The 27480-nt window shown below is 37.4% G+C and overlaps 1 protein-coding gene across 1 annotated transcript; it reads right to left on the bottom strand.

Moving 5' to 3' along the window:
• Nucleotides 1–7610: 7610 nt before the first annotated feature.
• On the bottom strand, nucleotides 7611–9484 carry LOC112721253 (cysteine synthase-like). The gene is made up of 7 exons (XM_025772324.2): nucleotides 9466–9484; nucleotides 9201–9316; nucleotides 8809–8901; nucleotides 8436–8573; nucleotides 8288–8339; nucleotides 8061–8140; nucleotides 7611–7965 (listed from the first exon to the last, which is right to left on the bottom strand). The coding sequence occupies exons 1-7, from the start codon at nucleotides 9482–9484 to the stop codon at nucleotides 7879–7881; spliced, it is 585 nt and encodes a 194-aa protein (XP_025628109.1). The 3' UTR covers nucleotides 7611–7878.
• Between the last annotated feature and the right edge of the window lie 17996 nt (nucleotides 9485–27480).

The raw sequence follows: 27480 nt of genomic DNA on the forward strand, positions 1-27480 counted from the left end.
GTGACAGTGTGCAAAGGGATAATGATCCTATTCCGACACTAGTGAGAACCGACAGATGATTAGCCGTGCGGTGACAGCGCCTGGTATTTTTCATCCGAGAGGATCATACAGCCTGCCATGGAAGGAAGCCATGCATGTTTGGAGAAGAAGACAGTAGGAAAACAGAGATTCAGATGACAGCAATCTCCGAAACCTCAACCTGTTTCTCATTACTGAATCACAAGTACCATTTATTTTATGTTATTTAATTTTCATAAATACAATCACTCTTATCATTAATCTCCTGACTATGATTTACAAAATAACCATAGCTTGCTTCAAGCCGACAATCTCCATGGGATCGACCCTTACTCACGTAAGTTATTACTTGGACGACCCAGTGCACTTGCTGGTTAGTTGTGCGGAGTTGTGAAAAGTGTAATCACAATTTCGTGCATCACTCACCTTCCACCATCTCTCTGGGGTCGCACTTTCAAGAAAGAGGACTCAAGATAATACAATCATCCAAATTTATATATTCATTATCATCCATAAATCCATATTTATTATAGCCATCCGGCTCATAACATAATCCATAACTAGCCATAAATCATTATTAAATACAGCCCTTCGGCTCACGGCATATACCGCACTTCCACCATCACCCTCAGCAACTCATACAATCACCATTAATCATAATTCATCATTAACTCTCCCCTTACTTCATCCTCAAGTTACCCCCTGATAAACCACTATTCTATGGTTTATTTTGTATTGAATTGAGTGGATTTTATCAATTATTCTTACACTTATCCATATAAATTGCATGTTTCTAAGTTTCTTTCCTAATTTTATGCTATGATTGAAAACATGTATTTTTGGCCTTAAATTTGCAAATTCTAATCATCTCTTATTACCATTTGATGCCGTGATATATTTGTTAAGTGTTTTCAGGGTTTATAGTGCAGGAATGGCTTAGAGGATGGAGAAGAAGCATGCAAAAGTGGAAGGAGCACAAGAAATTAAGGATTTCAGAATCTGGTAATGACGCGCACGCATGGACGACGCGTACGCGTGACTGGTGTAGCAAACATATGACACGCACGCGTGGCTGACGCATACGCGTGATGAGCGTCACATGCTGCAATTAACAGAAAAAACTGAGGGCGATTTTTGGACTGCTTTTGACCCAGTTTCTGGCCCGAAAATATAGATTAGAGGCTGCAGAGTGGAGTTGGAAAGGAGGATCAATCATTCACTATTCATTCATTCATACTTTAGGTTTTAGATATAGGTTTTTAGAGAGAGAGGCTCTCTCCTCTCTTTAGATTTTAGGGTTTTACTCTTATTTCTTCTTAGATTCAGATTTTCACCTTGCTTTAATTTAGTTTTCCTTTACTCTTATTTGTTCTAGCATCTTACTTCTTTTAGTTTCTTTGTTATTGCTTCCATTTGGTTACTTAATTGTTGATGCACTCTTGCTCCCTTTGATTTAGATTAATGCAATTCATATTTTTTTTTGTTATTGTTCTTTCTTTAATTATTGGTTATTGTTGTCTTGCAATTGGATATCTTAGATTTTATTATCTTTTATAAATTATCTATACTTTTATTTTGTGCCTTCGAAGCGTTTGATAAAATACTTGGGTGGATTTTAATTTATATTTTTATGTTTTTGACTTGGATTGACTATTTAGAGACTCTTGAGTTATCAAAAGTCTTTTGTTGATTGGTGATTGAAGATTGCCGGTTAGCTTGAACTTCACCAAATCTAGTCTCTCACTATGAGTTGACTAGGACTTGTGAACTCAAGTTGATTGTATGAACTTGACCTTCCTCCATTGGTTAGAGGTTAACTAAGTGAAGGAAATTCACATTTACCATCACATTTTATTGGGTTTGTAATTGTGACAAAAAATCTAAATGTTGCTTGAGGTTTAATTGTCGGTTTAGAACTATACTTGCAACGTGATATTTTTGTGAAAATCTTTACCGACAGTTTTCTTCCGTCAAGTTTTTGGCGCCGTTGCTGGGGAATTACAAATGTGTGCCTTATTATTGGTTATTGTTAATATTGTGAAGATGTTTGCCTTTGTGCTTCTTTGTTAGTTTTTGCTAGTTTTAGGACTTTGTTTACTCATTTCTTATTAGTTCTTGTTTTTTATTTTTTCTTTTCATTATGAATTCTCACCCCTTTGACTATGAGTGTGGTTACAATTATATTGTAGAAAGTGGAGATTACAATGAGAACATGCATCAAGGATGGGACAACCAAAGGTGGAAGGAGCCTCAAGCTTATGGACAACCTCCATGGCAACAACCCTCTCCAACGTACTACGAGCAAGAGCCATTCCATGATGCATACCAAGACAATGGATATGGTGGACCTCCTTGGGACTGCCAACAACCACCACCAAATGCCTATAAACCCCCTCTTCAACATAGTTTTGAACCACCATACTCACAAGCCCCCTACAATCAAACACTTCCATATGACCCTAACCCATATCCACCATACCAACCACCATATGAACCATCTGAACCATACATAGAACCACCCATATTCTAACACAATTACTCCCAAGAACCACCACCTCAATATACACCATCTCCATACCCTTATCAAGATGAACCACCTTCCTATCATGAATCCTTCCTTCCAAGTAACAAACCTTCATATCTACTCCAATCTACAATGGATGACACCCTTGGCCTTCTTCTTCATGAGCAACGTGAAACTCAAAGGAAGACACTAGAATTCATAGCTACCTTGAGCGAGGTAGTAAATAATTTAGTCTCCCTATGCTTCGACACTCAAAGTACTCCCATGGCCGCATGTGGAGGATTTAATGAGGAGCGTAGCATGAAGGAGAGATTAGAAGCTCCGGTGGAAAATGAAGAATGTGATTTTGTACTAGAACAATTGGAGGAAGCCGTAATTATTGAAGAAGAAGAAGAAGTGGTCGAAGACTTGGGAGATGTTTAGAGTCCATGGGAACCTCAAGTCATAGAGCCTCCTTTCAAGAAGTTTGAATTTGATGATGAGGAAGGTGTACAACCTCCAAAGCATATCATGGTTGAAGACTTTGAGGAGGTTGATCAAGAGATGGATTCAATAATTGATGAATTTCTATCTACAATTGAATCCCCCTCCATTGGATTGGAAAAAGAGGTTAAGGAACAAGGTGCACAACTTTCAAGGTATATTCCCTATGAAGAATTGGATGGAATAGATAAAGAGGCAAGTTCCCTTGGTGATGATGATCATGAATCAAGTCCTCGTAATGATGAATTTTCATCCACAAGTGAAACCCTTGAGTTTAAAGAATCTTCTCCCGATAAAATTGAAAGCAACATTGAGGTGGAAGTTCTTCGGTAAGGTTGGACGAGAGTTGAATATGCCTTGTCAAGATCATTGGAGACTTCTCTACCTAGGTTACCGTCTACTCCTCCAATTGAGTGGGTAAAGCTTATCTCTCTTAGCTTTATTGTCCCACTTGAGTATGGTAAGCTTGAAACGGATGGTCAACTTAGGAGGTTTTGTGGAATGAAGCGTAAGAGAATGATGTTTAGTGGTTGGAGTTGCAAATCAAGACTCATCAAGGTTGAGATTTCAAGAGCTAGATGCAAGGATCGGACTGGTGATCAATTGGTTGGATCTAAAAGAAGAGTTTGGTACTTCATTGAGAATTCGGATCGCTTGCCACCTGGTTGGAATAATGATGATCAATTTAAAGACGGGTGTAGAAACAAGATTTGGGATACCGACATACAAGAGGATCAACTTTGGGAGCTCAAATCTTGTGAAGAACTTCATTAAGGCTTGGTGAATTCACTTGGAAATGTTGGAGCTATTTGGAAGTCCAAGCGTTGGTGGAAGTTTCAAGATGAGTTCAAGCACAAGCCACCATGACAAGGAGCTTACCAAATGTCCAACTTAAGGACTTTAACTAAAAGTGCTAGGTGAGAGACACCCCACCATGGTAAATTCTTCCTATTTTCTCTTTTATTTATATTGGTAATAAGTTGAATTTTCAATTTTAGTTGGGTTTATTTGGTTTAAGTTGTGGTTTCACCTGTTTACTAATGTTTGGCATTAATTTGATAGCATGTTGGTTCAAAAAAAAGTGTCCCACGTGTGCGCATGGCCTTCGCGCACGCGTCATATTGAATGCTGCAACCTCTGGTACAAAAACCAGAGAGCTGCGCTGGAACCATGCGCGGGGGCGGGGGAGGGGGATGCTAGGCGCCCAACCCAATCCACGCGTGCACCTCGCTGACGCGTACACATCATTTTTATTTCTGGCCTTCCATGCGTGGGCGTGACCGACGTGCACGCGTCGTGCCTAAATGCTGCCCCAGTACTAATTGCAGAGAGTTGTGCGACAAGTGTGCCAAAATTGTGCGTGTAGAACAATTCCGCCCCACGCGTACGCGTGCTTTATGCATATGCGTCATTTTCATTTCTCTACCTTCACGCATGCGCGACAACGACGCATACGCGTCATCTCTTCTTTTCCTTCTTCCACGCTCACGCGTCACCCACGTGTACGCGTGGATTTGAATTTATTAACCCCCTAACGCGAGAACCCTAGCTTCAGTCGCATCCCTTTCCACCCTTTCACTCTCAACGTCTCTTTCCCTTCTCCCTCCAAGAACTAGAAACTCCATTACCGCCTCCAAAACCTCCATCAACCACCACCGCCCGCACCAGTCCGGTGACTCCGATCTGCCGCCGACCACCTCTCTCTTCCCTTTTTTTCCTTCTTCTTCCCTCTCTATCTCCCTTTCTTGGCCGTCTCGCCTTCTCCCCTACCACCAAGCACCGCCGCGGCCATCCATTGCCACCGGTGAACTCCTCTCCTCTTCAACCACCTCGCCTGATTCTTCAAGCATTGTTTCTGAACCGCCTCTCTTTTATGGCTCTGCTTCCCTCGCTCTGCCGCCAGTTCTTCTTCAACTGCCACTGGCAATGCCACCTCTGGGCCGGTCGTGTGTTTCTTTCCACCCCTTCTAGTCCTCTATTCTGTCATTTTTCTGTTTCTGCTCCCCTTCCAGGTTTTCCCTGTTTCCCTTTCTGAGTCCTTTTATTATTCTATTAGAATAGGTTGATTAGTTATTTAATTTCTATTTATTAGTTATGTTAGATTAGCTAGTTAATTCTAGGTGGTTAGGTAGTTTCTAGGATTTTGGTTAGTGGATTTAGGTCTGTTTTCTTTTGCTGCTGTCATTGTTTGGAATGACTGATTCTCTTATGTTTTGTTGAGTGATGATGATGTTGATTTCTTTTAGTTAAGCTATATGTTGCTGTTGTTGCTACTTTGCTTGCTGCTGTTCAATTCATATAAATTTACTGTGATTTATGCTGATTGAGTAATCTGAATTCATATGAACTGAGTTTGTTTTGTTGTTTGATTAAACTGGGAATGCTCGATTTACTGCCAGAATGTTGCCAAATTTTTTTTGAAAATTGTTATGTTTTTAACTCCAACTCATGAATTGATTTTGGTACATTTTTTTTACTTGGATTTCATTTAGTTTTTACCAAACTCAATTCATCGGTTAATTGGTTGGCATTTCCGCTATTCTTTAGTTCCCTTTATTCGAATTACATCATTGGAGACAACAAGAAACTAGTTGACGGATTTCTGTGTCAATTAGAATGTTGTTGACCAATGAATTTTGAACCTCTTTTACGTTTTTCATTGCTCAAGTTAGGTCCAAATTTCTATCCTTCATGGTCATATTTCGAGTATATTCCCCCTTTGACCGTTGAAGTTGTTTCATAAACTTTCTATTTGGCCTAGTCTTGTTCCTTTTTGTTTGAGGTTCTTTCAAGTTGTGATTATTGGTGCCTTTTTACTTTTGTAGCCGTTTTATATAAACTTTTAGTTTCAATTCACTTTTGGTTACATAAGTACATATTTAATTCCTCCACACCAATTTTTGTACTTGAGTGATCAAATACATTGATGATGACTTGTATTTATCTTTTATGCCTTTGTGCCTTACATATTTCATTATTAATGACTTGCATTACCTTATATGAATGTGAGTTACTTGCCATTTAGAATTTTTGGACGCTATCTTGGTTAAGAACAATATTTGCTATGTTATTAACATTTAACTTCCTTTCTTCTATCTTTTTAACTTTTAACTAAATGTTTTTCATCCTTCTTTTAATTTGCCTTTTTAAACTGACTTTTTAACTCTTCTTTTGATGTATAGCAATGTTGTTTCTTAAGGAACAAGAAAGTTGATTTCCTTTATACACAATTAATTGGAATGTGAATTCTGTTTATACTCCCTTCCAAGTTAACTGTAACTTTAGTGACTCACTTCATGTTTGAGCTTTAACCCCTCTGTTGCCTATCTTCTGTTTGTCTTGATTGTATATTGTTTGCCTTTCTGTTTCTCTGCTTTGATTTGATAATTTGTGCCCTGAAAATTCTATTTTTCAGGATGTCTGATAGGAAAGGGAAAGACAAGGCTAAGGCCAGCTCCAGTAAAAGGAAGAGAGCACAGTCATCCTTTGCTATATCGGATGAATTTTGATGTGAAAAGAAATTTACTGATAAAGAAAAAGCTTATCAACTTGTGCCTGCTTCCGACTCAGTCAGATTTGCTAACCTTTACTGTGAAGTCAAGTTTTCGGTATTTCTGGAAAAATGGAAACTCTAATTGGAAAGAAAGCTCAGAATACCAACCAAGATGAGGAAGTATACTGAACATCAGATTGAACAGAGAGGTTGGGTATTTCTTGATAGGGAGCTAGCGGATGTGAACGCATCATGGGTCCGTGAGTTCTATTTCAACTATTATCGGACGACCCTTGATGCAGTTCATCTTCGGGGCAAACAAATCTTGGTCACTGAGGAGGCAATACAAGATATCCTTCACTTATGGCCTAAAATAGATGATACCACTACAAGAAAAAGTAATATTTATAACAAAAAAATTGTTACAAAAAATCAAAATTTTAAAACAAAAGGAATTTGTAACAAAAAAAAGGGGCCGTTGCAGTATGTCCCGTTACAAAAAATTTTTGTAACAAAAAATAGAACTGTTACAATTCAAAGTAATGTTTTGTAACAAATTTTTTTGATAAAAAAAAACAAAATTTGTTACAAAAATGGTAACACTTTTTTACTTTTAAAATACTTTTCGTAACAATTTAGATTTTTGTATCATAATATTTTGTTACAAAATACTACTTGCTTTTGTAACATTTTTTATTCTTTTAGTTACAAAATAGAAAATTCATTTTAAAATATTTAATTAAATAATTGATATATCAATTAATTTGCTAATCCCACTAACTCAACATTTATATAATATATAATTATATAGATAATTAAAACATCTTACATGTCATTAAGATTCTTTTACAATAAAATAAGTTCTACAAATTCAACTAAACACAATTTTTTCCTAACATAAAATTGTATCATATCAAATTTATAATTATTAACTCTTCTAGCATATTTCAGTCAATATAAAGTCTAGCATATTGGCATCAATTTAGTACACTTGGAAATATAAACAATGAAAACCAAAATCAAAAAATAACACGTAACATTATCTTCATCCGAGTAAAAATTAAGTTATATGAGGATAAAAGCATTGTGATTTGGAGTTCTGCAACTTATTATTGATTACTTGGAGTGCAACTACTTACAAGCATCTTTTCTAACACATCGCTACAGAGCAAGCTAGTAATCCAACATGTGAGATCTGTTTCTTGGGAAGAAATAAGTTACTGATAAGAGTAAACCTGAAATAAGATAGATTACCAAACAAAAGAAAAAAAAACAAAATAAAAGGTTATTAACAATATCAAATATTCTTTGATCACTAACTGAATATGTTACCAGAAATTACAAGTGTCACAACAGAATACTAATACACATACATTGGAGAACTTATAAATAGGCCTTCTTTAAGCATAAGTTGCTTTGCAGTTTCTATAGCTTCTTCACTTAATATCTACCAATTTAAACATATCTCAAAGTTAACAAAACATAAAATTTAGTTTGACTTCATGAATCACAACATTTTATCAACTCTTGAATAAAGCTTACTTGAATGATTTCATCGAGAAGATTGACTTCTAATACACCGGGGACAAAGCCTGCACCAATCCCCTGAATCTTGTATGGACCTACACATTAATAATGAGAAATTACAAATCACTGGGTACTACAAATGAAGTTGTGGACCTTAACCATGAGGACGTCTAATAAATAAATAACCTTCTTTAAAAAAAATACAAGAAAGTCATTGTCACACAGAAGAGGTTGTAACTCACCAGGTTTTCCTCCTGAGAGCACTGGACTTTCAGTTGGTTTCACACTAATCAACTACAAAATGTCAAAAGAAAAATGATAACATAAGAAAATAACACCATGATTATAGCAGAAATTACCTTCTGCAAATGTATCTAAAGAATAACTAACTTTTAAGTTAGAATTCTGCTCTTTCAGATATTTTCCTGCACCAGTGATGATACCACCACTACCTATCCCGCATACAAGCATGTCGACTTTTCCTTCCAAACCTTTCCATATCTCTGGACCAGTGGTTTGATAATGTATCTGCCACAAGAACAAAATTGATCACCCAAAGTTGGCAAGAATCAGTTGTACTAAAATGTACTAAAAACAAAACATTGATGAATTCATATATCGACTCTAGTAAAGAATCTCATCTATCTATCGTAACCGAATCAACAAATTTTCTAAAACAAAAGCTTTCTCCAGCAATTGCAATAAATTTTTAAAATTAGTATTCTAAAACATTTAAGAAAAAACTAGTATATCAATCAATCACCTGCATAGCTTTCTCCAGCAATGTAGAACTCTCTATGCTTATACTGAAGAAATCTTTCAGACCACTTAACAAGAAATGTATATGCATCTTCAGCTGTAAATTCAGGAACCCCAAGATCCCAAATACAAGCACACAACCAACTCAAGATCGTAATGAACAAAGTAAAATCGACATGATGAACAGATGTGACAACTTCATTACCTGTTCTCTGATCACCAAATGTGTACAGATCCATCGTCTTATTCGAGTATGAAAACTTGACACCAACAGGAGAATCAAGGAATAATATGTTTGCCACTACAACACTAACACCAGCAAGCAATCAAAAGCATGTAAAGAACAAGAAAAAATAACACAGTTGGTGATGCAAAATGTTTCAATTTTGTTCATACATTTGTTCCAAGCATATAAGGGTTCAAGTAAAGTGACTTCCCATCAGGCTTAATCCTAAAAGGGCCAATTTCTTCAAATGCACCATAAGCAATGGAGGAGCATCCAATCAATAACACTGAATCAACAATTCCAATCACATTTCACAGTCATAATTCAACATCCATATAATCAATTAATTACTCATGATAATTAAACCTCTTTGCAGTAATTCAACAAACTTTATGGGCATTTTAAAATTAAAATTATTTAAGTTAAAGCCCCTACCTTGATGTCGCAATCGCATAATTTAACATAACAACTCCCTTCCCTTTTAGTTTCATGGCAGCAGCGGTGACTCCCACACAACCAAAACGGCAGAGGCATAGTATTCACAGCAGTGACCGGGATCGTAGCAAAATAGAGGATTCAGATTGGATGGAAATTAAGAGCAATCACAGCCCAGAATGCTGCCCATTCTGCCGTTTAATGCCCAGAATGATACCTTCTCTGGCGTTAAACGCCCAGAATGATAGCCATTCTGGCGTTTAACGCCCAGAATGCCCCTTTATTAGCGTTTTGACGCCAGTGAGCTCCTTTTCACTGTGATTCCTCTGCTTTATGTCCTAGACCTCCATTTTCCTGACTTATTCATTGAAATGCATTAACTAACATGAATAACAAAATTAAATAGACTTATATAATTTTTATAAACATCTAATTTTTTATAATGGCTGGGTTGCCTCCCAGCAAGGGCTTCTTTACTGTCTTTAGCTGGACTTTACTGAGCTTTTTAATTTAGTCTCAGTTTTGAGCATTCTTGCTCAACATTTCCTTCAAGATAATGCTTGACTCTTTGTCCATTAACAATGAACTTTTTGTCAGAGTCAATATCCTGAAGCTCTACATATCCATATGGTGACACACTTGTAATCACATATGGTCCCTTCCACCGGGATTTCAATTTCCCAGGGAACAACCTGAGCCTAGAGTTAAACAGCAGAACCTTTTGTCCTAGCATAAAGATTCTAGATGACAGCTTTCTGTCATGCCACCTTTTTGCTTTCTCCTTATAAATTTTAGCATTCTCAAAAGCATTGAGTCTGAACTCCTCCAGCTCATTCAACTGGAGTAATCTTTTCTCTCCAGCTACCTTAGTATCAAGGTTTAGGAACCTGGTTGCCCAGTAGGCCTTGTGTTCCAGTTCCACTAGTAGATGACAGGCTTTTCCATATACAAGTTGGTATGGAGAGGTCCCTATAGGAGTCTTGAATGCGGTTCTGTATGCCCACAGAGTATCATCCAGACTTCTTGCCCAATCCCTTCTACGGGTACTTACAGTCCGTTCCAAGATTCGTTTTAGTTCTCTATTTGAGACTTCAGCCTGCCCATTTATCTCTATTGCAGAAATGAGTTCCTCCATCACTGATCAGTACCCTAGGGACACCGAACCTGCTGAAGATGTGCTTCTGGAAGAACTTCATCACTGTCTTAGTATCATTAGTGGGTGTTGCAATTGCCTCTACCCATTTAGATACATAGTCTACTGCCACCAGAATATAAGTGTTTGAATATGATGGTGGGAAAGGCCCCATAAAGTCAATAGCCCATACATCAAACAACTCAATCTCTAAGATCCCTTGCTGAGGCATGGCATAACCGTGAGGTAGATTACCAGCTCTCTGGCAACTATCACAGTTACGTACAAAACTCTCGGGAGTCTCTATAGAGGGTAGGCCAGTAGAAACCACGTTAGAGAACCTTTGTGGTTGTTCGCTCACCTCCGAAATGTCCTCCATATTGTGATCCATGGCAATGCCATAGGATCTTCTGTGCCTCTTCTCTAGGCATACATCTATGGATTATTCCGTCTGCACATCTCTTAAAGAGATATGGTTCATCCCACAAGTAGTACTTTGCATCAGAAACCAATTTTTTTTGTTTGCTGCTTACTGTACTCTTTGAGTATGAATCTCACAGCTTTATAGTTTTCAATGTCTACAAACCACGGTACTTCTTGAATAGCAAAGAGTTGCTCATCCGGAAAGGTTTTAGAGATCTCAGTAGGAGGGAGGGACACTCTTGCTACTGGTTCTATACGGGACAGGTGATCAGCTACTTGGTTCTCTGTCCTTTTTCTGTCTCTTATTTCTATATCAAACTCTTGCAGAAGCAACACCCATCTTATAAGTCTGGGTTTTAAATCCTACTTTGTAAGGAGATATTTTAGAGCAGCATGGTCAGTGTACACAATCACTTTTGATCCTACTAAATAAGATCTGAACTTGTCAATGGCATAAACCACTGTAAGAAACTCCTTTTCTGTGGTTGTGTAATTCTTTTGCACGTCATTTAAAATACGGCTAGCATAATAAATGACATACAGAAGCTTGTCATGCCTCTGTCCCAATACTACACCAATGGCATGGTCACTGGCATCACACATTAGTTCGAATGGTAATGTCCAGTCTGGTGTAGAAATGACTGGTGCTGTGACCAGCTTAGCTTTCAGAGTCTCAAAGTCCTGCAAACACTTTGTGTCAAAGACAAATGGTGTATCAGCGGCTAGCAGATTGCTCAGAGGTTTTGCAATTTTCGAAAAATTCTTTATAAACCTCCTATAGAATCCTGCATGCCCCAGAAAGCTTCTGATTGCCTTAACATTGGCAGGTGGTGGTAATTTTTCAATTACCTCTATCTTAGCTTGATCCACCTCTATTCCCTTGTTCAAAATTCTGTGCCCAAGGACAATTCCTTCAGTCACCATAAAGTGACATTTCTCCTAGTTTAAAACCAGGTTAGTCTCTTGGCACCTTTTTAGAACAAGTGCTAGATGGTCAAGACAAGAGCTGAATGAGTCTCCAAATACTGAGAAGTCATCCATGAAGACTTCTAGAAATTTCTCTACCATATCAGAGAAGATAGAGAGCATGCACCTCTGAAAGGTTGCAGGTGCATTGCACAGACCAAATGGCATCCTACTGTAGGCAAATACTCTAGATGAACATGTGAATGCTATTTTCTCTTGGTCCTGAGGATCTACTGTAATTTGGTTTTAACCTGAATAACCATCTAAAAAGCAGTAGTATTCATGACCTGCTAGTCTCTCTAGCATCTGGTCTATGAATGGTAAAGGAAAATGATCCTTTCTGGTGGCTGTATTGATTCTTCTATAGTCAATACACATACGCCACCCTGTAACTGTTCTTGTGGAAACCAGTTCATTCCTTTCATTATGAACCACTGTCATACTTCCCTTCTTGGGGACAACTTGGACAGGGCTCACCCAGGGGATATCAGAAATAGGATAAATAATCCCAGCCTCTAGTAACTTAGTGACCTCTTTCTACACCACCTCCTTCATGGCTAGATTCAGCCGCCTCTGTAGTTGAACCACTGGCTTAGCATCATCCTCCAATAGGATCTTGTGTATGCATCTGGCTGGGCTAATACCCTTGAGATCACTTATGGACCACCCAAGAGCTGTCTTGTGTGTCCTTAGCACCTGAATTAGTGCTTTCTCTTCCTGCGGCTTTAAAGCAGAGCTTATGATTACCAGAAAAGTGTCATCTTCTTCCAGAAATGCATATTTCAAGGATGGTGATAGTGGTTTGAGCTCGAGTTTAGGAGGCTTCTCCTCTTCCTGAGGAGTTTTCAGAGGTTCTTCTGTTTTCTCTGGTTCCTTCAGATCAGGTTGAACATCTTTAAAAATGTCCTCTAGCTTTGATTCGAGACTCTTAGTCATATTGACCTCTTCCACTAAGGAGTCAATAATATCAGCGCTCATGCAGTCTTTTGATGTGTCTGGATGCTGCATAGCTTTGACAGCATTCAACTTAAACTCATCCTCATTGACTCTCAAGGTTATCTTCCCTTTTGGACGTCAATGAGGGTTCGTCCAGTTGTTAGAAAAGGTCTTCCTAGAATAAGAGTTGCACTCTTGTGCTCCTCCATTTCCAGCACTACAAAGTCAGTGGGAAAGGCAAATGGCCCAACCTTGACAATCATGTCCTCAATTACGTCTAATAAAATTTTAATGGAGTCATCAGAAGTTGGAGACATATTCGGGTTGGTTTGACTTCTTCAGTCAAATACCCTTTAAAGCTATCTTGGTACAAGCACCCTCTAATGTGCATGGTATCATAAAGCTTCCGGGATCTTTAAGCTTATCTGGTAAGCTTTTTAAAATGACTGCACTGCATTCTTCAGTGATAAAAACTTTTTCAGTCTCCCTCCAATCCTTCTTATGACTTAAGATCTCTTTCATGAACTTAGCATAAGAGGGTATTTGCTCAAGTGCCTCTGCAGACGGAATCTTTATTTCAAGAGTTCTGAGATAGTTTGCAAAGCGGGCAAATTGTTTATCCTGTTCCGCTTGGCAGAGTTTCTGAGGATAAGGCATCTTGGCTTTATATTCTTCAAACTTAGTTGCTGCAGGTTTATTTCCTACAGAAGTGGTTGGAGAAGCCTGCTTAAGGGGGTTGTTATCAGCACTTGCAGGTGTCTGATCCCTCATTGGCGTTTGAAAGCCAGAACTGGGTGCTTTTTGGGCATTCAACACCAGATTGCCACCCTTTTCTGGCGTTTGGACGCCAGAATTGGCCATCCACTGGGTGTTCAACGCCAACTTCTTACCCTTTTTCTGGCGTTTAAACACCAGAATTATTCCTCTCTGGGCTCTTACTGTCCTTAGAGGGATTTTGGGTAGTGATTTGGTCATCCTCTGTCAGTTGTTCCTTTTTTGGTTTTCTGCTGCCTTGAGTTGAGACATTCAATGTCTTTCCACTCCTTAAATGAATAGCTTGGCACTCTTCTGTTATCTGTTTAGATAACTGCTGTCTTGTCTAATCCAATTGTTTTTCCATATTCTGGTTAGTATCTTGGGTTTCTTGTAGCATCTCTTTAAATTCTGCTAATTGTTTTGTTATAGAAAATAATTGCTGATTGAGTTTAACAATTTGTTCTGGAGGACTAAGTTCAGTGGATACTGCCTCAGCCTCTTCTTTCATGAAGGTCTCACCACTTGAGTACAGGTGCTGATTTCTGGCAACTGTATCAATGAGCTCTTGAGCCTCTTCAATTGTCTTTTTCATATGTATAGATCCACCAGCTGAGTGGTCTAGAGATATCTGGGCCTTTTCTGTAAGCCCATAGTAAAAGATGTCTAACTGCACCCATTCTGAAAACATTTCAGAGGGGCATTTCCTTAGCATCTCTCTGTACCTCTCCCAGGCATTATAAAGAGATTCATTATCCTCTTGTTTAAAGCCTTGGATATCCAGCCTTAGCTGTGTCATCCTTTTTGGAGGGAAATATTGATTCAGGAATTTGTCTGATAATTGTTTCCATGTTCTTATGCTTGCTATGGGTTGGTTATTTAACCACCTCTTAGCTTGATCTTTTACAGCAAATGGAAATAGTAATAATCTGTAGACATCCTGATCTACTTCCTTATCACGTACTGTGTCAGCAATTTGTAAGAACTATGCCAGAAACTCAATAGGTTCTTCCTGTGGAAGACTGGAATACTAACAATTTTGCTGCACCATGATAATGAGATGAGGGTTTATCTCAAAATTGCTGGCTCTGATGGGGGGCATACAGATACTACTCCCATATGAAGCAGTAGTGGGGTTAGCATATGACCCCAAAGTCCTTCTGGACTGTTCATTTCCACTTAAGTCCATGATGGAGAAAGGGAGATGATGTGGATTGTAAATAAAAATTTTATCCCCCTTTTTTTTGAAATCAAAGGAATTAAAATAAAGTAAATAAAAAAAATTGATGCAAGTTTCGAAAATTGTAAAAAAAAAAAAGAAAAAGATTTTGAAAAATTTTATAAAAGATTTTCGAAAAATAACAAAAAATTGAAAAAGAATTTGTTTTGAAAAAGATTTAAAAAGATAAATTTTTAAAATTGAAATTTTAACTTGACTAACAAGAAACTACCAAAATTTAAAAATTTTGACTAAGTCAACCTAAGGAATTCGAAAATGATGAGTAAATAAAGGAAAAGATATTTTTTTGAATTTAATGAGGAAAAAGAAAAACAATAAAATGACACCAAACTTAGAATTTTTATATCAAAACAAAGAAAACAAACAAGAAAACTTTGAAGATCAAGATGAACACCAAGAACACTTTGAAGATCAAGATGAACACCAAGAACAAATTTTGGAAATCTTTAAGAAAATAAAAACACAAAGGACACCAAACTTAAAAATTTTTATACTTTGGACACTAATAATTCGAAATTGCACAAGAAAAACAAGGAAAGACACAAAACAAGAAAAACTAAAGATCAAACAAGGAAAATAAACAAGAACAACTTGAAGATCAAGAAAGAATAAGGAACATAAAACTCGAAAATATGAAGAATAAAAAGAGCATACAATTCGAAAAATTGAAGGAAAATAAAAACATGTAATTGACACCAAACATAAAACATGAAACTAAACCCAAACAGAAGACTCAATTATTAGTTTATTGGTTGTTATCTATTTATTTATTAAAAATTTTCGGAAAAAAATCTAGAAAAAGAAAACAAGAATTTTAAAATTTTAACAAAAACAATAATAAAAGACATAAATTTAGTGACTCTAAACCAAAAAAAGATAAATTTTTCCTAATCTAAGCAACAAGATGAACCGTCAGTTGTCCAAACTCGAACAATCCCCAGCAACGGCGCCAAAAACTTGGTGCACGGAATTGCAATCACACCTTTGCAACTCCGCACAACTAACTAGCAAGTGCACTGGGTCATCTAAGTACTACCTTACGTGAGTGAGGGTCGATCCCATGGAGATTTCCAGCTTGAAGCAAGCTATGGTTATCGTGTAAATCTTAGTCAGGAGATTAGTGATAAAAATGATTTTGTTTATGAAAAGTAAATAACATGAAATGAATGTACTTGTGATTCAGTAATAAGCAACAGGTTGAAGTTCCGGAGATGCTCTATCGTCTGAATCTCTACTTTTCTACTGTCTTCTTCTCCAAAAATGCATGGTTTCCTTCCATGGCAAGCTGTATGTTGGTGGATCACCGTTGTCAATGGCTACCATCCATCCTCTCAGTGAAAATGGTCCAGGTACGGTTTTTGTACGGCTAATCAACTGTTGGATCTCTCGTCTCAGATGAAAAATACTAGGCACAGCTACCGCATGGCTAATCATCTGTCGATTCTCACTTGTATCGGGATAGGATCTCTCTATCCTTTTGCACGCTGTCACTGTGCCCAAAATTTGTGAGTTTGAAGCTTGTCACAGTCATCCCATCCCAGATCCTACTCGGAATACCACAGACAGGGTTTACACTTTCTGGATCTCAGGAATACTGCCAACTGGTTTTAGCCTCTACCACGAAGGTTCTAATCTCACGGATTCAAATGCTCTGTTGTCAGGAGAGGCAAGTCAAATCCGTGGATCAGAGACCCAAGAGATACGCACTCAAGCTGTCGCTCAATGACTACGTTGAGCTCAGATAGAACGGGAGTGGTTGTCAAGCACGCGTTCATAAAGTTGAGAATGATTATGTGTGTCACGGATCATCATATTCTTTATATTGAAGTACGAGTGAGTATCTTAGAACAGAATCAAGAGTGATCGAAAAGAAAACAATAGTAATTGCATTAATCAATTGAGACACAGCAGAGCTCCTCACCCCCACCTATGGGGTTTAGAGACTCATGCTGTAGAAGATACAATATGAGATGTAAAATTTCAAAGGTTACCAAAATGAATCTCTAAAAGTAGTTTTTATACTAAACTAGTAACTTAGGTTTACAGAAAATGAGTAACTAAGTGCAGAGAGTGTAGAAATCCACTTCCGGGGCCCACTTGGTGTGTGCTTGGGCTGAGCATTGAGCTTTACACGTGCATAGGCCTTTTCTAGAGTTAAACACCAGCTTGGATGCCAATTTGAGTGTTTAACTCCAGTTCTGGTGCCAGTTTTGGCGTTTTACGCCAGAAAAGAGTCTCTGGCTGGCGTTGAACACCAATTTGGGCCATCAAATTTCGGACAAAATATGGACTATTGTATATTCCTGGAAAGCCCAAGATGTCTACTTTCCAACGCAATTGAGAGCGCGCCAATTCGACTTCTGTAGCTCCAGAAAATCCACTTCGAGTAAAAGAGGGTCAAAATCCAACAGCATCTGTAGTCCTTTCTCAGCCTCTGAATCCGATTTTTGCTCAGGTCCCTCAATTTCAGCCAGAAAATACCTAAAATTACAGAAAACACACAAACTCATAGTAAAGTCCAGAAATGTGATTTTTGCATAAAAACTAATAAAAATATAATAAAAAGTAACTAAAACATGCTAAAAACTACCTACAAAAAATGCCAAAAAGCGTATAAAATATCCGCTCATCATTAATCTTAAAAATCTGATTATTAATAAAAATTATATATTAATTTTTAAAAGAATATAAAATAATATTTACCATTTTTAAAAATTAATGACTACAAACAGTATGTAAAAAATTTTATTTTTTGAAACAAAATAAAATTATTTTGAAAAAAATATATACATAATTTTTTTTATTCTTAAAGTGTTTAACATTTTGAAAAAAAAATTGTTATAAAATATACTTATATTTTGTGACAAACAATTAACTTGTTATAAAAAATATTGAATTTTGTGACAAATTAATTTTTTGTTACAAAACAATTGGAGTTTTTGAAACAAAAAAATATTTTGTTACAAAATATTTTGAATTTTTGCAACTTCTTTTTTTTTGTTACAAAATATTATAATATTTTGTAACAAAATACCATCTCGTTACAAAAACTAACATAATTTGTAACAAAAAATCAGGTTGTTACAAAATATTATCATGTTTTGTAACAACTTGTAATGTTGTTACAAAACATTATTCTTTTGTAACAATTACAAATTATTATTACAAAATATTATTTTTTTTGTAACAATTTTAAATTTGTTACAAATATTTCATTTTCTTGTAGTGTACAGATGGTTTTCAGAAGGCCGAGGAAGCTATTAGATTTATGAGTTTTGATTGGGATGCCGTCCTGCGTACTATAGCCATTCATCCTGATGTTCCGTGGGCTATGGGAAAGTTGAAGGAAACTCCACGGGGTATCAAGGTTGATTCTCTCAACGATGAGGTTAGACTGTGGCAACAGATACTGAGCAATTATGTCATGTCTAGTACTCATGAGTCAGAGGTACCAGCAGCTATGATCCTTCTTATCTGGGGTGTCTTGGAAGGAAAGGACCTATACCTCCCAAGACTCATCAGGAAGTATATGTCTCGAGTACATGTTAGAGGCACCTTGGCATTCTCATATTTGATCACTTAGATGGCTATTCGAGCTGAGGTACCCTGGGAGCCCCAGAATGAGAGACCATCAATTGCCGACTGTAAGAAGGTTATTCCGCACGGCAAGCGATTTGGACCTCTAGGCCACAGACCACCTACTACTACTCCCACTGAGGCGGCCACATCCTCAGCAGCACCTTCAGCACCGCCTACTTTAGCTGCACCATCAACCACTTCTTAGCCAGTTTACCACCTTGTGCAGCACCTTTTTCGAGCGCATTGATTAGATGGAGCACCGCAATCAGCGATGCTATGAGCAATTGCAGCGTCGCTTGTGTATGTTTGAAGCTGATTATGACTTATGGGCGTACTGACATCCCTTCTGAGCCTGACACACCCTTGGAGCACTCTGAGGAAGAGGAGGACCAGCAGGAGGTTATACAGCATGAGGAGACTCAGCCTGAGCAGCTGGCAAAGTCGCAGACACCTACAGCTGACAGTGGACCAGTGGGCGATGACCCTTCTCACCCAGCCTGAGTTGTAGCATTGAGGACAATGCTGTCATTTAAGTATGGGAAGGTCGCCGTCATCGGAAGAGTTATATTTTTGTGAACGATTCTAGGCAACAACAACAACAACAACAACAACAACAACAACAACAACAACAACAACAACAACAACAACAAAGCCTTGTCCCACTAGGTGGGGTCGGCTACATCAATCAAATGGCGCCATTGTGCTCTGTCATGTATCATGTCTACAGAGAGACCATTTACATGTAGATCTCGTTTGACCACCTCATGGATGGTCTTCTTAGGTCTTCCTCTGCCTTTCGCCCCTTGTTTATCTTCCATCTCATCCACCCTCCTGATTGAGTGTCCTATCGGTCTTCTTCTCACATGTCCAAACCACCTGAGATGCGATTCAACCATCTTTTCCACAATGGGTGCTACTCCAACTCTCTCCCTTATATCTTTGTTCCTTATTTTATCCAATCGCGTATGACCACTCATCCATCTCAACATCTTCATCTCTGCCACACTCAGCTTATGTTCGTGCTCTTCTTTGGCCACCCAACACTCCGTACCATAAAGCATAGCCGGTCTTATAGCGGTGCGATAGAATTTACCTTTAAGTTTTAAAGGCACTTTCTTGTTGCATATAAAACCAGATGCACTCCGCCATTTTGACCAACCTGCTTGGATCCTATGATTTACATTCTGTTCAATCTCTCCATTATCCTGTATGATGCACCCAAGATACTTAAAACTTTTAACTTTTTGAAGGATGTTTTCTCCAATCTTCACCTCTATATTAGGGTTTTCCCTTCTCAGACTGAACTTACATTCCATATATTCCGTCTTGCTACGGCTTATGCACAGACCATACACTTCTAGAGCTTCTCTCCATAAGTCTAACTTCTTATTTAGGTCTTCCCTTGACTCTCCCATAAGGACGATATCATCGACAAAAAGCATACACCATGGCACAGGCTCTTGGATGTGCTTTGTGAGTACTTTCAAGACTAATGTGAAAAGGTATGGACTTAAGGATGATCCCTGGTGTAATCCTATACCAATAAGAAATTCCTCTGTCACACCACCTTGAGTCTTCACACTAGTTGTGGCCCATCATACATGTCTTTAATTGCACGAATATATGCGATCTTTACTCTCCTCTTTTCTAAAACCTTCCATAAGACCTCCCTTGGCACCCTATCATACGCTTTTTCCAAATTAATAAACACCATATGTAGATCCCTTTTATTACTACGATACCTCTCCATCATCCTTCTTAATAGGTATATCACTTCAGTGGTAGATCTGCCTGGCATAAATCCAAATTGGTTCTCTGTTACTTGTTTCTCTTTTCTCAACCTCAGTTCTATCACCCTTTCCCATAACTTCATGGTATGACTCATGAGCTTGATCCCTCTATAGTTTTTGCAACTTTGTATATCCCCATTATTCTTGTAGATAGGTACCAATGTGCTTTTTCTCCACTCATCAAGCATGTTCTTTGACCTTAAAATCTCATTAAAAAGCTTGGTTAACCAGTTGATGCCTTTTTCTCTAAGGCCCTTCCAAACCTCAATCGGGATATTATCAGGTCTTACTGCCCTGCTATTTTTCATCTGTTTTAGAGCCTCTTTTACCTTGAAGTCTCGAATCCTTCGATAGTAGTCAAAGTTTTTATCTTCTTCCCTTGTGCATAACCGACCAAGGTTCGGAAGAGTCTTCTGTCCCTCATTAAATAACTCGTAGAAGTAGCTCTTCTACCTTTTATTAATCTTCTCCTCTTGAGCCAACACCTCTCCATCCTTATCCTTTATGCACTTAACCTGATCCAAATCTCTCGTTCTTCTTTCACGACTATTTGCGATTCTATATATACCTTTTTCTCCTTCTTTCGTGCCCAAAGACTGGTAGAGACCCTCATATGCTCTTGTTCTTGCTTCACTTACAGCCACTTTTGTCTCTTTCTTAGCCGCCTTATATTTTTCCTAGTTATCTGCGTTGCGGCATAAAGACCACTCTTTAAAGCACTCCCTTTTTATCTTTATCTTTTCTTGTACACTCGCATTCCACCACCAGGACTCCTTGTCTCTTGGTCCTATTCCTTTAGATTCACCAAAGCTTTCTTTTACTGTTCATCTAATAACTTCTGCCATCTCTCTCCACATCTCTTCTGCGCTTCCATTCCCATCCCACTTTGCTTCTTCTCCTACCCATCTTAGGAAGCTTCTTTGTTCCTCACCTTTCATCCGCTACCACCTCGTCCTTGGGTTCTTCGTATAATATCATTTTCTCAACTTTTGCTCAATGCAAAAATCCATGACGAGCACTCTATGTTGTGTTGTCAAACTCTCTCCCAGGATAATTTTACAATTAATATAAAATTTCTTGTCGACTTTCCTCAACAAGAAGAAGTCGATTTGAGAGCTTGTCATGCCACTCTTATAGGTTATAAGATGTTCGTCTCTCTTTTTAAAACATGTATTTGCGATGAGAAGATCAAGGGTTGAGGAAAAGTCCAAAATAGTTTTACCCTCGGTATTGATCATCCCGAAACTATGGCCTCCGTGAATACTCCCATACCCAGTCACTTCTTTACCAACATGGCCATTTAAATCTCCTCCTAAGAAAATCTTATCTCCTGAAGGTATATCTTGAACCAAACTCTTTAGATCCTCCCAAAACCTTATCTTGTGTTGTTCGTCTGAACTCACTTGCGGTGCATAGGCGCTAATCACATGGAAAGCACCTCCCTCCACCACAAGTTTGATAGAGATGATCCGATCTCCCACCCTCTTGACATCCACTACGTCTTTCTTCCACTGCTTATCCATAATAATTCTAATCCCATTCCTGTTCTTTACCTTTCCTGTATACCAAAGTTTAAAACCAGAAGTATCCAACTCCCTAGCCTTCGCACCAACCCATTTTGTTTCTTGTAGGCACATAATGTTAATCTTCCTCCTTGTCATGGTATCCACCACCTCTATGGACTTTTCTGTTAGAGTTTCTATGTTATATGTCCCAAATCTCAACCTTCTATTGCTCCGACCTTTACCTTTTACTTTGTAAACTAGCTTATTTACCCTCGTCCGTTCACAAAAATGCAAGAACCCTTGCTCATTTAACACTACATCCGGGCACCGATGCAGCGGCTCTTGCTCATTTGACATAGTACTCGAGCCATACAACGCGTTGCTTTTGGGCAACGACCTAGATTTAGCGCAATAATGTCTTTGATACATGTCATGGGGATTCAACTATATTTTTATGTTAGTTGTCAAAGACCTAACACAACCCTCCTCCTTTATCCGGGCTTGGGACCGGCTATGTACCACAAGTGTAACGTAGACGGAGTTGAACTATTCCAGACACTTTTGCTTTTATTTTTGTACTTTTCAGTATTTGCATTTTTACTTTATTGCACTTTTGGATTCTTGTATATATTAGTTGTTTTGAGTACTTTTTAGTTTTTTGCATTTTGCACTTTTGCTTGTATATACCTTAGATTTCTAGTTTGATTTGCACTTTTTAGTTTGATAGTATATATATATATAGTATTTTAGTTTATTAGTTGTGATTGGAAAAATGCACATAATTGAGCTTAGTTTATCCCGTTGCATATGAAAAATTGATTTGGTCGAAAATAGGATTAAACTAGGAATTTTTAACTTTTCACAATCCCATCATATCATATCATTTAGGATATATATAATAAATGTTGGTCAATTTGATGAAATTTTCAAGGAATATTTCTTTTTCTTAAAAAGGGCATTAAGATTCAAATTGATTTGAGTTAAAACTTGTTGAAACTTGCATGATGTATATATATAGTTTGGAATATGGTTTTTGAGCAAAGAACACATAACCTGTAAGTTTTTTAGCCTAATTATATGGTTACATTATTTAACCATGATTTTGATTCTTATGTGTTTTCTTCTCTATGATTGTAATCTTTAGTTTGTTCCATTCTATATGTCCATTATTTAGTGTATATTCATGCAATTATGTGATTGGGGCCATGATTTGAATATAGCTCACTTATCCCAAATAGCCTACCATTTCATTTACCTTTGTTTGCCACTTTGAGCCTTTTTAACCCCCTTTTGTTCTTTATATTACCACATCACTAGCCTTAAACAGAAAAATAATTAATTTTTCTATTTGAATCTTTGGTTAGCTAAGATAGTGAGTGTGTACTAAGTGTGGAAAAATGTGAGAACTTTGGTTGATGAGAATGTGTTTTATTTTTGTTGACAATTATTGAGAATTTGGGTGTATACTCATGTGAAATTATAGAAACCATATGCATTGATGTATTATGCTTTCATATATATATATATATATATATAAGAGAAAAAAAGGGAAAAAAATAAGTAGGGGACAAAATTACCCCAGTGTGAAGTTCAATAAGAAAATCAATGCATATGTGATGGAATTAGAATTGATACATAAATGTGTGACAATATGCAAAAGTGAGATTTTGGGTGGCTAAACTTGATTTTAGAATTGTATAAAGTGTGTGTATGTGTTAGGTGAGAACTTAGGTTAGTCAAATATTCAAATGATAGCTTACTTCGCCATACATATATCCTCACCCTTACCTTAGCCCCATTACAACCTTGAAAAACCCTCATGATATTTGCATTTGTACACTAAATATTTGTTGATTGGTTAGATGAAGAACAAAGTTTTAGAAAGCATGATTAGAGGAGATTCGAGTGGATTAACCCTAAACACTTGAGCGATTAGAGTGCATATATATATCCGGTGAGGGTTCAATTGCTCAATTCCATATGTCCATCTTTGATCATTGCTTATCTTGCAAGTTGTGAACTCTTTTGAACAACTCAACTCAATTGAGAATGTACTTTGATATGATTGATTTAGCCCTTGATTGTGCATATATGATTTCTTGGAAATTTGACTCACTTTGACCACATATATATATATATATATATATATATATATATATATATATATATATATATAGTAATTAGAATAGCTAGACGCATGTAGGTAGCTTGCATTTAGAGAGGTTGCATTGCATAAGTCCTACCATTTTTCCCTCACTCTTTTGGTTCCCGAGAGCTTAGCATGAGGACATGCTAATGTTTAAGTGTAGGCAGATTGATAAACCACTATTCTATGGTTTATTTTGTATTGAATTGAGTAGATTTTATCAATTATTCTTACACTTATCCATATAAATTCAAGTTTTTAAGTTTCCTTCCTAATTTTGTGCTATGATTGATAACATGCTTCTTTGGCCTTAAATTTGCTAATTTTAATCCTCTCTTATTACCATTCGATGCCGTGATATATTTGTTAAGTGTTTTCAGGGTTATAGGGCAGGAATGGCTTAGAGGATGGAGAAGAAGCATGCAAAAGTGGAAGAAACACAAGATATTAAGGATTTCAGACTCTGGTAGCGACGCGCACGCATGGACGATGCGTACGCGTGACTGGTGCAGCAGACATATGACATGCATGCGTGGCCAGGTGCAAGGTCCAGCGACGCGTACGCGTGCCTGACGCATATGCATGATGAGCTTCACATGCTGCAATTAATAGAAAACACTGGGGAGAATTCCTGGGCTGCTTTTGACTCAGTTTCAGGCCCAAAAATACAGATTAGAGGCTGCAGAGTGGAGCTGGAAAGGGGGATCAATCATTTACTATTCATTCATTTACACTTTAGGTTTTAGATGTAGGTTTCTAGAGAGAGAGGAGAGCCTATCTCTAGGTTTTAGGGTTTTTAGTCTTATTTCTTCTTAGATTCAGATTTTCATCTTGCTTTAATTTAGTTTTTCTTTACTCTTGTTTGTTCTAGTATCTTACTTCTTTTAGTTTCTTTGTTATTGCTGCCGTTTGTTTACTTCATTGTTGATGCACTCTTGCTCCCTTTGATTTAGATTAATGCAATTTATATTTTTATGTTATTGTTCTTTCTTTAATTATTGGTTATTGTTGTCTTGTAATTAGATATCTTAGATTTTATTATCTCTTATTGATTCTCTATGCTTTTATTTTGTGCCTTCCAAGTGTTTGCTAAAATGCTTGGGTGGATTTTGATTTAGAATTTTATGTTTTTTACTTGGATTGATTATTTAGAGACTCTTGAGTTATCAAAAGTATTTTGTTGATTGGTGATTGAAGATTGCCGGTTAGCTTGAACTTCACCAAAGCTAGTCTCTCACTATGAGTTGACTAGGACTTGTAAACTCAAGTTGATTGTATGCACTTGACCTTCCTCCATTGGTTAGAGGTTAACTAAGTGAAGGCAATTCACATTTACCATTACAATTGATGATGATAATAACGATAGGACTTCTAATTCTCTTTCCTTGCTAAGAGCTTTCTTAGTTATCAGCTTATTTTCTCGCCATTTTACTTTCTTGTTCCTTATTTCAAAAACCCCAAAAATATACTTTCCCATAACCAATAATAAACTACACTTCCCTAAAATTCCTTGAGAGATGACCCGAGGTTTGAATACTTCGGTTAATTTTATTAGGTTTGTAATTGTGACAAACAATCTAAACATTGATTGAGGTTTAATTGTCGGTTTAGAACTATACTTGCAACGCGATATTTTTGTGAAAATTTTTACTGACATTTTTTTTCAGTCACCCCTTTCCTAGCTTATTCTTAATTATTATGAATTCTATTATGATTTAGAACTTAAAGAGTGAAAAAGGAGGCTTAGAATTTGGAAATTCGGTTTTAAAAGCATAGAAATCATGGTTGCTGAAAACAGGGTCACTAGCCTAAGTTTTCACATTACATTACATTTTAGATATAGGAAACCGAAGCCATACCTTGGCCGATTCCCGTTCAACCCGAAATACTTCTAATTTCACTTTTTCCTCAACTTTCAATGTTCCAACACCCTTCAAACAGATTTTTCAGCTCCAAAGGCCCACTCCAGGCTTTCCAAGATCTCAATCAAGCTCCAACATTCATACATACATATCCTAATACACAAAACATACACCCACACACACCAACTCAATATCTAATCATGAAATCTTAAGTGTTTCACTTAGGGTTAAGGATCTTACCATACCCAAGGATCAAAAGAGTGAGATTGAGCCTTCTCTTCAAGTTAATTAGATCCTATAACATCAAAGAGCCCAAAATCTCAACACTTTAACCCAATAATTTCGAAATCAAAGCTGAGAAAACTGGAAGGGATTCGTGGCTTACTTCTTAAATAAATTTGTGGACTTGTAGAGCTTGGCAAGGCGGTCGCGTGGCCGCAAACGATGCGGCAATCAGAGCTCCGGATCAAAAGTTATCAAGGATTGAAGATTGGATTGAATTAGGAAAAGGGTTTCATGCTTCTCATTTCCCTTTCAGCGTTTTCAATGTTTGAGAGAGGAGAGAGAGTGCTGAGCCCTTTTCTTTAATGAGGCTTGGCTGGGCCTTGGGCCCAATACGGGCCCGGTTGGTCCGGTTTGGCCCGTTTGGCCCAATTTTAGGCCAAATTCTTTAAAATTAGTGTCGAAATTCTCGTTTTAATTTTCTCTATTATATCAAACCATAAAAATCATATTTTTAATTTTCTAGAATAAATCTTAATTTATGGATTAATTATTTATTAAATAACCGGGTTTTACATATGTAGCCTCGAACTCCTCATCGCTATCATCATTCAAAGAACAACAAAATTTTATTTAAATTTAATGGAATGACGAGTGGAACATCTTATACTCAATTGGCAAGAATGAAAATTAATACTAAAAAAAATAAAGAAAATCCTACTAGTGATTATGTAATCTTAGACATAAAAGCAGGAATTGGAATAGACACAGAATAGGGGGTGAAACTCAACCACCTTAATCATGGTGGTTATTGCCTTCTTCAAAAGCTACTTTCTGGCACTTCTACTCTTCTAATGTTCGCCCTTGTTTCTCATGCTCTTCAACCAGCTCAAGTAGTATGCAAGACTGGTTCTTTTGCTCCTCTCTCAATTGCTCCTCTCTCAATTGGTTAGGCGAGCTCAGTGTTGGTTAGCCTCCGAGGGTGGTGAAGGAGTTTTGCCCAATTCACCAACCTTACCCGAGGTTGAGTCTGAAGCGTCATTTGAGGAAGAAACTAACTCCTCTCCTACTTAGTCCATTGACGCCTCTTCTGTTGATTTAGGTGCAGATACTATGGCAGCTCCTAGAAGGATTACTTTCAAGGAAGCGGGAGCTCCAGATTTTACTCTTCAACCATTTCAAGCGCGTCATCCGAATTTTTAACTGCTGATTTTGAGCTGAAGACTGCATTGATTAATCTACTGCCTAAATTCCATGGTTTACCCGCTCAAGAGCCTATCAAGCACCTTAGAGGCTTTAAAATAGCTTGTTCAACTACTAGGTGGCATGGTGCGGATGAAGCTGCTTTTTGGGTATATGCCTTCCCATTTTCTCTCGAGGGAAAGGCAAAGGAGTGGTTCTACACTCAATCCGAAGCTGTTATTACTAATTGGAATTTGCTTAGAAGGGAATTCTTGGACA

Source organism: Arachis hypogaea, chromosome 11 (genome assembly GCF_003086295.3).
Source record: "Arachis hypogaea cultivar Tifrunner chromosome 11, arahy.Tifrunner.gnm2.J5K5, whole genome shotgun sequence".
Taxonomy (NCBI): domain Eukaryota; kingdom Viridiplantae; phylum Streptophyta; class Magnoliopsida; order Fabales; family Fabaceae; genus Arachis; species Arachis hypogaea.